The sequence below is a fragment of the Panthera pardus genome, unplaced genomic scaffold, assembly GCF_024362965.1.
Source record: "Panthera pardus isolate Hobbes unplaced genomic scaffold, ASM2436296v1 HiC_scaffold_6, whole genome shotgun sequence".
Classification (NCBI taxonomy): Eukaryota; Metazoa; Chordata; class Mammalia; order Carnivora; family Felidae; genus Panthera; species Panthera pardus.
This window is the reverse complement of record NW_026526991.1, coordinates 38,918,813-38,932,929: the sequence shown is the minus strand read 5'-3', so window position 1 is coordinate 38,932,929 and position 14,117 is coordinate 38,918,813. Positions and strand designations below refer to the sequence as shown.

At 42.5% G+C, this 14,117-nt stretch overlaps 1 protein-coding gene across 3 annotated transcripts in view; it reads right to left on the bottom strand.

Moving 5' to 3' along the window:
* Positions 1 to 6,498, bottom strand: part of PAWR (pro-apoptotic WT1 regulator) — a 136,532-nt gene extending 130,034 nt beyond the window's left edge. For 2 of the 3 annotated variants that reach the window (XR_002081585.2, XM_019455193.2), the window contains exon 1: positions 5,653 to 6,498. Coding sequence is in view for 2 of the 3 variants with exons in the window: in XM_019455193.2 (XP_019310738.2) it covers positions 5,653 to 6,177 (525 nt within the window). In the remaining variant the exon portion in view is untranslated. The remainder of the gene's footprint in view (positions 1 to 5,652) is intronic. The other variant, XM_019455195.2, reaches the window with a different exon arrangement.
* Positions 6,499 to 14,117: the final 7,619 nt, after the last annotated feature.

The following is a 14,117-nucleotide window of genomic DNA, read 5'->3' as shown; positions in this document are numbered from 1 at the left end:
GCTGCATTTTATACGGTGGGAAGATAAAACTTAGGTTCCATGGGTTCTAAATACATAATGAAAAATTAAGATGAAAATATAAAAGCACTCAGAGCACAATTTTGTGAATATACCAAAAATCCACTGAACTGAATATCTTAAAGGATTAATTCTATGGTATATGAATTTTATCTTACTTTTTAAAAAGAAAAAAAGCACTCAGAAGATTTCAAACTCCTATATTTGCCAATCATTTCAAACTTCTAAGACATGTATTAGTATTACTATTAAATAGCATAATTATTTTCTGGCCTATATCACAGGTGGTAAAAACCAATGTAGAAATAATAAAGAACATGAATAAAGCCACCAACTTGATAGCGATTTTAAATAAGAATTCTGATGCCACTGTTCCTGTTTATTTGCTGCCAATTTTTCCCAATAAAGTCCCACCTTATCTGCCTTTCATTATAGGGCTATTCTCAAATTTTATTAGTAATATAAATGACTAATTTTACATTTTACTCCTAAAATAATCTTTGTCTTTCTTAAACTAGGTATATAGTATATAATACACTGAAATATAGAACAGTTATTAAGCACAAGGCTTTAAAAGCAGACTATCTCTACTCTGCTTCTTACCGTGTAGGTAACTTCAGGCAAGTAAGTAACTTACTCTCTCTGCCCCATTTTCCCAAAGGGCTGTAGTGAGAATTAAATGCACCAACACATGTACAGTGCTCAGAACAGTGCCTAGCACTTAATAAGCACACCATAAATGTCATCTACTTAGTTACATAATTATTTTTATGGAAAAAGACCTCTCAGCTTACACAACTCATTATAAATCCTGATAATATTCCATTTTCAATTTACCTTACCAATGAGTTCACACATTTAGGAAAACTGGGCTTAGTATCTTACTAAGTAGCCTTGGTGTTTATGCTAGATCTACCCTATTCACAAGCCCAATTTTCTCCAACCCTGAGTCACTATTAGTTCCTCTTCTGACTCATCACATAGAAAGGTAGACAGTCTGGTATATAATGGGCATACCAAAGGCATTTCTTAATCTACCTGGATTCACATGGTTTACTTAGTCGAACTTGTCCCATATAATGTTCAACAAATACGCTGAATAATTATGACTTAAAATTGTGCTCACTTAAAAATGCTTTCTATATATTAAATGCTCCTTCAAACTATGGAGTAGGTGTTTTAACTCCATCTTGACAGAAAAACAACATATCACTTATGTAAAAACAAAGATTCATATTTTCTGACTTCTAGCCAAAAATAGATTGTGCTGATAGCCTGGTGTTCAAAATTTTGCCAAGTAAACTATAGATGGTCAGAAGCAATCTCTGAGCCTACATATTTGACCTTAATTTCTAATCAGTTCCTTTTACTGTTTTCTCCATTCAGAGGTTTAAATTATTTAAGATAACCTCTAATAAAAAATTATAGAAAAAATAAAAAGTTATAGAAAAACAAGCTACATATTGCAAAATTGGCTAATTCTTAAAAATTAATTCTTTTAATATTTTATTAAAAATTAATTCTTAAAAATCTCGCTCTCCCAAGATGCGCACACACGCGCGCGCACGCACGCACGCACGCACACACGCACGCGCGCGCGCGCACACACAGGCGCACACACACACACACACACACACACCACACACACACTGAAAATACTGCTCTACCACTTATTCACTTTCCATGTGATCCTGAGTCATTTAAGCTCTTCAAGCCTCCATTTTCTCCTCTGGAAATGAGGATATAAAGAGAAACTGTAACTACCACATGGGATTGCTGTGAGCATTAATTAAAACAACAAAGTACTGTAGCCAACCACTATGAAAATAGTAAGTTTCAATACGTGTTAACTTTGTATTTAAATCAAAATTTTAGTATCATTTGACCTTACCTATTGAAATATTTTATTAACCACCTCCATTAACCCACTCATGCAAACCTATTCAGTGGCAATAACTTCACAAGCACTCTGAAAACAGGGGTGGTACTGCCTAGGAACCCTTCCTCAACTATCCCCGTCTTCCTTAGGTTAGGTACCCTGCTCAGCCTGCATTAAACACTGTACTTACCACAGTTCCCTATATTACTTGAGAGGCCCTGTGGGCAAGGCCTGTGTCCTATTGATTTCCGTATCCCCAGACTGCAGCCCAATAGTTCTTAACCCTGACTCACAGTAGAATCACATGAGAAGCTTATCAAAATATTGATGCCTGGGATCCATCCCAGACCCATTAAATCAAAAGAGGCTCAGGGAGGGAGAGGGCAAGTATTCTTCATGAGGAGCATTTTTTTAAGATCCTCACATGATATTAATGCACTTCCACAATTAAGAACCACTACACTCAGATTTAAAACACCGTAAGTATGTATACACGTGTGTATAAATATATAGGTACAGAAATGTAAGTCTCAGCCCAAAAGCCTCATCACCAGTAGCTTCTCTCAGCCCCAATCACCTCTTCCCCCTAAACACAAAACTTTTTTTTTTCAGATTTTTAAGTGATGTCCATACCCCAATGTGGGGCTCTAACTCACAGCCCTGAGATCAAGAGTCACATGCTCCACTGACTAAGCCAGCCAGGCACCCCTACACATAAAATATTTCTAATAAACAATTTGCTGTGTTAAGATGGCTTTTCAATTGTTAACTCAGTACTTAAGTTTTTTCATATAATTATGCCTTATCCTTCTTCCAGGATTATAGCCCTGCTCCTTGAGAATATACACTGCCTTACTCTTCTTGTTTTTTTTCCACAGCCCTTACCATACTGCCTGAACACAGACATGTAATAAAGATCTGACTGATCTAATAAACGTATACCAAAATTACTGGCAAGAACAGCCAAATTATCCAATTTGAGCTATTCCCCCCAAAAAGTAGACAAAGTAAAAATTTAGGGAAAAAAACATTTTTTTAATCTCTAAATTAGTAATCAAGAACAACTAAAGTTTGTCTCACTAATAAGCATCTGTATATTTGCACTTTTTATTACAGTCATCACAAGTACTATCCCACCCAGCTTCCCATCCCCATCCATCACATCTAGTTTGAGACCTGCATCCTTGCTAATATTATCTTGTTGCTGTTTGTGATATCTTTAGCTGTTGTCAGGTAGCCTTTACAACAAATTTTATAATATTCTGTAATTAGTAAGATAAGTTAATGAAAGTCACAGTGAATGTGTCAAACAGATGTTTAATAAATACTTCCTGATGGAACTTAATGTTTATCAACCACAAAAATAGGCTTTTGCATATGAATTATATGCTACTTTCCTAATAGAAACTTGGTTGAGAATACTGTCTGAAAATAAGAGAGTCTTTCTCAACATCACATATAATACAAGTCTATTTCTGAATGTTGACAGATTAATAATTTTCTGCTTTTCTGATATTTACACACCTGAAAACTTTATAAAATATGATATGACTTCTTAAACCAATAGTGCTACATTACACAAGAAACTCCACACCAACTGACATTCTCAATGTTGAAACTACTAGGAGAAATGAATGGCACACAATTCTAAAAATACAACCTGAAGAATATAAAGCTGGCCCATCTTTAAAGTTTTGTGTCATATATTTACCACTATTAAAATAATCTGAACGACTTAAGCTGTTTTTACGAAAATATGAGAAGGCACTCAAGAAGTATGCCTGCTAATTAGGTACTGCGTTAAAACATTACCATGTTTTGTTGCGTCCTACAGCAACAGATAGAGCCATAGTTACCACAAAAAGAAAGCAGTCCTCAACTCTCTATTCAATAAAAAAGGTTCAAATTCCACAGACAAAAAAAAATGGTACCCTGGGTTGTTTGTTTTTAAGGAAGATTAAATTTAGGAGTTGCCAACACCCAAACGAAAAACATTCCAGAGTATTAGACTCAATTGTAGTGGGGAGTGATCTACATTCTCAGCACTATGTTCCCTAACCCAAAGCAGGAGCATTAACAATGGATGTTTCTTAGGATCTCGCATGATACACCACACTTATTTCCCCCGGTAAACATAATGCTTGTTAAAAACAAAAACAAAAAAGGTACTGGAGAAGTAACAATTCTAGTGCAAGCAGCCTGACAAAAAATGAAGTTTAACATCTGCCAAGATATTTCCCAAAATAAGACCCCTGTCAGATGAACAATGAGGAAAAGACTGAAAATGACTAATTCTTTTATTTGGACCATCAGCTACTTTTAAAAATAAAGTTGAGGAATGTAGCTTTTCCAGAGCCCTGTCTTTAGTTTCCCCTTAATCTTCATATTTTTAACAACAACAACAACCAAAAAAAAAAAAAAAAAAAAAAAAAAAAAAACCCTAGAAATTTGATTACCACTCTCATGAATTCCTTTTAAAGCAATTTAATGAATAACAGATCTTTTGTGCAAGTAGCAAACCACAGAGGACAGTTTTGCTGGCTGATAAAATCTCGCTGAAACATGCATATAAAAATATACCCTTCAAAGACAAACTGTGATTTTCCAGGTATGGAAATCATATTAACACTTAAAAAGCTGGGTATGTTTGACATATACCCTAGCTTACTCTGAATGTTTTTACTTGACCCACAACTGAAGTTAGCATATTCTTATTAATTATTAACTAGGTATCAAAGTTGAATACATTACAAGGCCACGAGTAAAAAAAAAAAAATTTTTTTTTTAAGAGTAAAACCTAATGAGCCAATGAGAAAATGATACAACTTCTTTGGGTGAAACAAGGTTGTGGAATCACTTCCCAAAACTCGTGCACTTCTATTCAAGTAACCAAAATTTGCTTAGAAAAAAATTTTTTGAGGGCAGAGATAGGTGCGGTTACACACTAAGTAAAAATGTTTCACCACTCACTCTAATAGAAAGACGTTGCTGCCTGCAGGAATGTTGAGACTGCTCAAAAATACAAAACAAAAACAAAAACCCTACCACAAATGTTTTCCAGAATACGCAGAGCCAAATACTTAAATACACGGAAAGATCGTCTTAGCAAAAAGAACTGTGGGTTGTTACAGCATTCCTATTGTCCTAAATACCACTCAGAATAAACTGTGAGCGCGCGCGCGCGCGCGCGTGTGTGTGTGTGTGTGTGTGTGTGTGTGTGTGTGAGATGGGGAGCGCTCTTCCCAAAAGCTGGCTTAGATATGAAACAGTGCATACACTCATTCAGATACACTCATCTTGGATACACTGAAAGATAAAGCTGTCTCGCACAGTGCTAAGGCCACGTTTCTTTACAGGTGGTATTAAACACTGTCAAGAGAAAAGAGATAAACAATCTGATAACTTCCGAGGGGCACGTGGGAAACTAAACAGCGTATGTCGTCATCACCATTAATCAATTTTTCTAACTGATGAAGCAGAAACAAACAACCCTAAGCGGGCAAGTCCTGGAACCACGAGTAGTCTTTCCACCAATGTAAAGAAGGATCCTGAATCGGAGACCTCAGCCAGGAAGCCTGAAAAGCACGTGTCCTACTTTGCGTTTGGGGAACTTCCCAGGAAGCATTTGCTCACAGTAAAACTCCATCACCCTCGGCCTGCATAACTCAGCGAAAGGATAAAAGTACGAGCTGGAGTGGGGAACCTCTGCCCCCGGGGCCCCGGGAAGCTCCCTCCGCGGCCCCCCGCCCGCTCACCTCTGCCGCGGGGATGTTGACCACGCCGGTGGAGCGACGCTTCTCGCGCAGCTTTCTCTTCTCGATCTGCCCCTTGCCCTTCCTGGCACTGGGGCCCGAGCTCTTGCCCTTGTCCTGGGCGCCGTCCCGCTCCTCGTCGTCGCCCCGGGCCGGCGGTGCCCCCGAGGCGGAGATCGCGGCGGCGGTGGTGGGAGGCGGCTCGTCCTCGGGCCGCCGGGGGCCGGGGGCGGAGCGGGGCAGCGCCGCGGGGCCCACGGCGCAGTTCACGCCCCCGGAGCCGGGGGCGGCAGGTGCGGCCGCGCCGCCCGGGAGGTTGTTGTTGAGCTCGTTGGCCGCGGCGGCGGCCGAGGTGCCCAAACCCCCCGCCGGGGGCTTCCCGCTCGCGTCACTGCTGCCCCCGCCCGGGGCGGCCGGGCCCGGGGGGTTCTGCTTGGCGCGCATCTTCTCGCGCTTCGCCTTCCACTCCTCCAGGAAGTCGGTGGTGCTGCCGCCGCTGCCGCCGGTCCGGTAGCCACCGGTCGCCATATTCCCAGCGGGGCCGGCCGGGCTCTCACCTCAGGCCGCCCGGCCCGGCTCCGGCCGCCGCCGCCTCTGCCCTCCTGCGGCCCGGAGGATGCGAGGGAACGACCCCCGGGCGCGGGGGCGGCCGCGGCTCCCCCAGCGGCCGGCGGGTCTGAGGGGAAACACAAAAGGGGGCGGGGAAGGGAAGCGTTAAGGTCCTCGCCTGGCCTGAGGGGCTGCCCCCGCGACCCGTCTCGGAGCCCCCCGCCCCCGCACAGCGCGGCGACCAGTCCCCGGCGGCAAGTGGCTGCAGAGTCCCCACCCTGCAAAGTTTCTCCGACGCACCTACACGGCGGGCCCGGCGATCGCCGCCCCTCGAGGGGAGGAGAAAGGGACTGTCCCCACCCCCGGCCCGCCCGCCCCATCCCCACCGGGGTCTGCGCCTGCGGCGGTAAGGGGACCGGGGCCAGACCCCGCCACCTGTCGGCTCGCCGCCTCTCCTGCCCCTCGCTGCGGCCACCGTCGGCCCAAGGTCCCCGCCACCAACACCTTCAAGACTGGGCGAGGCGCGAAGCCCCTGGGCGGCTCGCAGAGGAGGCTGGACGCGCACACACACCAGTTGTCCAGCCGCTTCGGGAGGACGGGCGCGCGGGTCGAGCGCGGGCAGCCCCTTACCTGGGGGGAGTTTGGGGGGACGAGGCGCGGGTCTGGGAGTCGGCGCCCAGGTGAGCCGACGCGGCGGCGCGGAAGGAGCTGCGGCAAACTCGCGGCCGGAGCTCGCGACTCTCCCCGGCCAGGAGGGAGGGAAAGAGGGAGGGAGCGAGGGGCGGGAGGGGAGCCGAGCGGCGCCGAAGCGCGGGCGGAAAGGGCCGAGACGGCGCGCGAGGGGCGCGGCGCGCAGTGAGGGGCGGGGTGGTGGGGGGGGGGGGTTCGTGCCCGCCGACGCCCCGCCCCCGTCGCTCAGGTGCGCGCCGCCTCGTCCCGCCCGCCGCTGCAGCCCGCCCCGCGCCCGCCTGTCCGACCGCACATTCCTGGGCTCGCGGCCCCGCGGCGGCTCCGACTCCGGGCGGGACGGCCCTCCACACCCTTCACCCCGGTCCTCTTCTCCGCCTCCCCGTCTCCCACCACTCTTCCTTTTAAGTACAAGACATATTCTTCGAGGGAAAATCTCGAAGGCTGCTGGCCGAGGGGGAAAATGCAGTCAACTTGTGATGATTCAGGCCTGACTAGCCAGGATGGGAAAAGAGTCGCGCGTCACTTTTCCTGGTCGCTGCCCGCTTTTCAGATGTACCAGGGTGGCAGGCAGAAGAGCAGTAAAAAAAAAAAAAGAAACAAACCCAAACACTTCCTTCTGAGAAAAGTCTGTGGTCTCTGGGTGAAAGGGTCAGCTGAAAGAAAGAGGGGCTTACATTATCAGTGAATTATCAATTATCTTAGGCTTGCTGGAGAAAACTAAAAACTCATTTTGCCAGTGTATTGCATTGGCATCCCATTCCTATTTGGAATTCTCCTTTTAGCCCTGTCTCTACACCTCTTTACAGAGCGTGAATTTAGCAGCAAAGCTCCCTATCCAGTTATGAAAGCTGCGTTGATGCTGATTTCATGTGGGCTGGTGCCGTGATTGACTCTTACTTCTCTGTTCTCTTAACATACCAGGCAGTGTATCTTCTCCTCAGATGCAAGTCATTTAACATTTCTGGATCAGGGCTGCGTGGACTGCCACTGTCCCACACCTGAAGGGACAGACCTCACTACATACAAGTGGTGTCAGGGCACATCATTGTCCTGGGCTACAAATGCCAGGTCACCATTTTGTAAAAAAAGAAAAAAAAAAAAAAAAAAAGTAGGCGAGCCCTGAGTCACACTCTTACCTAACATAAATCTTTATTCCTACTTAGTATTCCTGTTTTGCCCAGGTGGCACATAGTGGGTGGGCAATCAGTGTGTGCCTGCCACAAAAATAAGATCGGGAGACAGTGATTTACATGCTATTTATTTCTCAGAGGGAAAGTCACAGAGTTCTGGTCTTTGGTCTGGCTTTTGGGGTGAAACATGCATAACAGTGAGAGGGCTCTGGAAAAAAATCCTTAGAAAATCAAAGGCCTTCCTTGGGAATTGGTTTAAAAGGCTGAGCCTAGCTGGTAACAACCTGGGTTTGCCACCTGAAATCCCTCCTTTACAGAGTCACTACAGTATTTTGTTTTCTGGGTTTTAAGGGGGTAGAAGGAGAGTTGGGCATTAAGCAGATTCACATTAATATACTTTGTAACTTACCAAAGGATTTTCACCTGGAAGGGCTGCTGGATATAGCAGAAAGAGGATACAGTGTGCCTGAACATAAATACATAAGTAGCTGAGAGAGCTTGGATGTGGTGTTTGAATTCTCTGAAACTCCGCTTTCTTTACTACAAAATCAGCAACAACAGCATAAAGTTTTAAGCTATTATAAGACTTGACACTATGTACTTGGTTCAAGGAAGGCATTCAGTAAATATAATCCCTTTTATTAGTAAATGGATATCAAGCAGTCTTTGGTCTCTAAAAAGTGGGGGGGGGGGGGTGGCGTTGAGGGGAGAAGGCAGGCAGAAAGATTACGTACTGAATACACAATATTCATTTGAAAATGAGACATAGAATGAACTAGAATAACACTTACCACTGCACTCTCAGACTGGTTCTCTTAGTATTAATAGGCTCTGAGTCAGGAATTGGATACTCCTGACTCCTGTGGCTTTGGGCAAGTTGCTTAACTTTTGTGCCTCTGTTTACTTACATATAAAATGGGGATAATGATACTTCCTACATTGTGAGAGTGTTGTGAAGGCATCTGAGATCCTTGGATAAAAGGTAGTATATGAGTACCAGAGTAGTTATTATTAGTCTATAAAGTGCCCTAGGAACCATGGATGAAAGAGATTATTGAGGTACAAAGCACTGTGTATTATTATTGTTATCATTTATTATACCTTTTGTCTTTACCTTACCATTCTCACTTCCAAAGATGTATTTTACAGCCAGACTGCTTCCAGCCTTGCATCAAGATATTTAGCTGAGTCAGTCCTAAATTGCAAAATGTTTGCATATCATCAATCTTTATGTTTAGCATTCTGATGAAATAATCCTCAAAGACTCGGAGCTTGGTTTCTCAACCATGGCACTATTGACATTTAAGAATAGATAATTCTTTAGGGTTTGTCCTGTCCACTGTAGGATGTTTAGCAGCATTCTTGGCTTGCATTCACTAGATACCAATAGTTGGCCCTCACCCCCAGTTGTGACTTTGCCAAATGTTCCCTGCAGGGAAAAATCTTCCCCAGTTGAGAATTTCTGAGCTGGCTCTAAAATAACTAATTTTGGTGATACACTTGCCCTTAAATAATAAAGGGAAATAAGATGATACTAACAAATAAAAAAAATTCATATTAATAGGTCAGAATGAAACTTACTCTAAATGTTAAGTCTTACTTAATGTTTTTCAGAGAGTGGATTAGCTATGGTGTGAAATAGCCTTTTTATGGTGTTGAAATAATTAATAGAATATTGAGCCGTTATGCCTTCAAAGCAAATATTTCTGGAACATATGCAATTCATCCTCTAAAATCAAAATATTACATGTACATAGTCTTTAAATGTAAATACTTTAGTTCTGTAAGAATTATAACAAAAGGCCAAAAGGCAGCAATCCCCTACTTAGCCTTCCCACTCCCAAAATCCTACCCAAATTTTTGAATTCTTATATCTCTTTCTGCTAATATGAATCTTCATATTTATTTTTAATGTATTTATTTTGAGAGAGAGAGAGTGTGTGTGTGTATGTGTGTGTGTGTGTGTGTGTGTGTGTGTGTGTGTGTGTATGGGGGGGGGGGGGGGGGATGCAAGAGAGAGGGAGAGAGAATCCCAAGCAGGCTCAGCAACATCAGCACAGAACCCAAAGCTGGGCTCGATCCCACAAACTATGAGATCATTACTGGAGCTGAAATTAAGAGTCAAACTCTCAACCCAGGTGCCCTTCATATTTATTTTAATGCCCTTATCAGTTATTCTACTTCTTGATTTCTCCATTTTTAGACATACTTTGTTGACTTTCTAATACAGAAAAAGAAAATTTAACCCTCTTATACTAACTACACATACACTTTTCTTACTCCTAAACTCCTGATATATTTATATCATAATTTTATTAAACATTTAATGTTTATTAATGTTATAAACATTAAATGTCTATTTAATAAAATAAATGTTAATGCACCACTGAGGCATGCAGTGTACTAAGAATGCATTTTTTTAGAACTTCTTTCTTGTTACACAATTGTTTCCCTTTCCTTCTCGGTTAAAACTTGGCGTTTTAAAAATCATTGCATCATATTCTATATACCAGTCACAAATTGAAACCTAAACTTTCCTCCTCTTGGTGCAAATAGTCCCATCAGGTACTCTATCAGTTCCATTTCTCTTTTTCTTGGTGATGTCTCTCCTGGAGATCTCCATCCCCTGCTGTGGTCTGGATTGATTTTAAGACTCATGGCTCTGTGATCATCCTAGGATTATGTTTCCCTAACATCCTGGGGATCATTTCCTATGCAGATCTCTTGTTTCCTGAATCCCATATTGTCCTCTTTCCTTTTTTTCCCATCATTTTAGTAGAGTACATCTTCAATATATTCTGGAGACAGGATTACACATTCTTGGAGGCCTTGTGTGTTGGAAACATTTTTAATTTATCTTTCCACTCAATTGTTTGGTGGGACATGGAATTCTAGGTTAGAGATCACTTTCCTTCATAATTTCAAAGGTATCACTGTATTGTCTTCTAGTTTCCAGAGTTGATGTTGAAAAAAACCAATGGCATTCTGATTCCTTTGTATTTTCTCTCTGGAAGTTTCTGGAACTTCTTACCCAGTTCTTCTGGAATATCTTGAAGATTTGCCCTGATTTAGTCTTTTTTCATTATTATATAAGGGACTCAGTGGGCCCTTTCAGTCTGCCACCTGCCCTATAGTTAGGAAATTTCTTTGTCCTATACCTTTGGTGATTCTTCAGTTTTCTGTTCTCTCTAGAGCTTCTATTAAATAGATGTTGGACTTCTAAACATTCTCTAATAAGTGTTTAATCTTTTTCTCTCCCAGTTTCCATCTCTTTGGCATGTTATTCTACTTTCCGTAAAATTTCCTCCACCTTGTATGTCAAACTTTCTACGAATTTTGTTTCTGCCACCATTTTTTTTTTTTTTTTTGTAAGATATGTTTCTTATTCTCTAAATGTTCTTTTTCCATATCAGCCTATTCTTGGGTCATAGATTCACCATCTTTTCTCTCCCTAAGGAAATCTCTTTAACTTTTCTTCTGCTGGTCCTGCAATGGGCCTCTTATCTAGATGTTCCTTTTTTTCTTTTTGATTGTTTTAGTCTTCATCTTTTGTGTTAGAGGATGTCCTCATCTGTCCATTGTTCATTCATATTGAAGACAGAAGTACTGAAAAGCTGACTGGATGTTCTTTTGTGACAAGGCAGAGCTTGTTGACTGATGGTCCTCATTTAGAAGGCTGATGTTTGGACCCAGGCATTCTGTGGAGACATGTATCACATGTCAGCATCTATGGGGCTTTTCTCCTGCCAGATCAGTTTCCCTGAGAGAAACTGCTTTTCCGCCTGTGTTACCAGTTGTCAGCCATTTCCAGTGCCAAGTAGGGAGAGAAGACTGGGAAGTCTCATTACTCAATATGCAGGTTTTGGCCCATACCTATGTTCAGTATTCCTGGTGGACTCAAGTTCAGTACCTTCGTGATTCAACTACTGCAAAGCGTGAACTTCCAGTCCTCTGCCAGGATCAGCAGAAACAGACAGCCTCCTTGCTACTGGGCCTTACAGAAGGGACTTGAGGATCTAACTGTTCCTTATGTGGATTTTCAACTAATTCTTCTCTTTTCACCACCTTCTTTTGCTTTCAGAAGTACACGCATCTGCCTCCAACTTCTGAGCTTTCTTCCAGACAAAAAGGATTACTTCTTGTTGGCTTTGTCTCTTGTGGGTGGTTAAAGTCACCTTGCTCTGCTCTACTAATGTCTGTTTTCCAGATTCCATCTTCCCACATTTTGTTCTCATCTCCCATCCTTTTTCTTGTGACTGATTTATTACTTTACTTTTGTCTTAGTGAAATTACTTGAGGGAAGAGAAGTAAACATATGTGTTCAGCCTGTTATGTTTAACAGGAAGCCTAATCTATCCATTTTGCAGATTTCCAGGTACTTTGAAATCTAATCTGTGATGAGGCCAGATAAATAGAGACCTCTACATTTCCTTATTGAATTACATCATAAATCCCTATTGACTGACACTATTAGAAAGAACTCTATGAGATGTATTGTATATTCTGTAGACTGTTTATGAAGATGTGGCCCATTATATTACATAGTGTTCCTATTATTTAAAAAGAAACTAGGAAAAATGTCTGACAATATGAAAATAGTTTTATGGTTTTATAATGGCATTGTACAGTGACAGACAGTAGCTACACTTGTAGTGAGCACAGCATAAAATATAAAGTTGTTGAATCATTACATTGTACACCTGAAACTAATGTAACATCATGTGTCAACTACACTTCAATAAATAAATAAAAATTTTAAATAAAATAAAATAAAATAAAACAAAATAAAATAAAATGATGGTATCAGACAGAGCCTTTCACACTGCAGTCATGACCCCTTGGTGGGCCACGATTGAGTTAGTGGGCTGTTAGAATTTTTTAAAAAGAAAGAAAAAGAAAAATATTAGAGAAAAGCCCTCCTTATAAAGGTGCATGTTGTCTGGTGACCTGTTGGATTCGGTTTGTGTACGTGAGGGCACTGTCAGGGTGTGATGTTCATTCCGTGTGGTTGGCTGAGTCAAATAAGCATGAAAACCAACATTATAAAAAGGTATGTAAAGACATAGAGTAGGAAAAAATAAATAAACAAAAAATAAATAAATAATTATATGGAGTAGGTTTTTTTTTTTTTTTGTTTTTTGTTTTTTTTTAAATTTTTTTTTCAACGTTTTTTATTTATTTTTGGGACAGAGAGAGACAGAGCATGAACGGGGGAGGGGCAGAGAGAGAGGGAGACACAGAATCAGAAACAGACTCCAGGCTCCGAGCCATAGGCCCAGAGCCCGACGCGGGGCTCGAACTCACGGACCGCGAGATCGTGACCTGGCTGAAGTCGGACGCTTAACCGACTGCGCCACCCAGGCGCCCCATGGAGTAGGTTTACATAACCAAATGCACATTATAATTCCATTCTGTGGAAGAAAAAAAGGAATAGTTGCATATTCCTTTTGTTACTGGCTTTGTGGGTTTGTTTGGTTTTTTTTAACCATTGCAAAACTATGTGTCATGTAGCTAGTGAGTTTTCCCTTTTTCAATTGACTGCTGGTAATCTTAGGCCAGACTTGTAGGCCTCCCCAGGAAAGATCTAGGTTTTGTGGTACCTGAAGCTTATATAAATTAGGGAACCTTCTCTAAGAAAAAGAACTGGTCCTTGGCCTTAGCACCATCTTCTTGGAAACCCCCATGCCATGAGAGCCAAGTGGAGGAAGAAGCGAATGTGCAGGCCTAAGGGTAAAAGAAGAAAGAGGAGGGACACCTGCGTGGCTCAGTTGGCTAAGTGTCCAACTTCAGCTCAGATCATGATCTCATGGCTGTTGGGTTCAAGCCCCACGTCAGGTTCTGTGCTGACAGCTCAGAGCCTGGAGGCTGCTTCGGATTCTGTGTGTGTCTCTCTCTCTGCCCCTCCCCTGCTCGCTCGCTCTCTCTCAAAAATAAATAAACATTTTAAAAATGTAGAATAACATTTAAGAAAAAGAAGAAACTTGAGGCAGAGGTCCAAGTAAACCCCTAGCTTGTGTACCCATGGAGCCACAGCAGCAGAAATGAGGAAAGCCGGAGTTCAGGAAGACTGGTACCAATTGTTGGACTGCAGGCCTACTC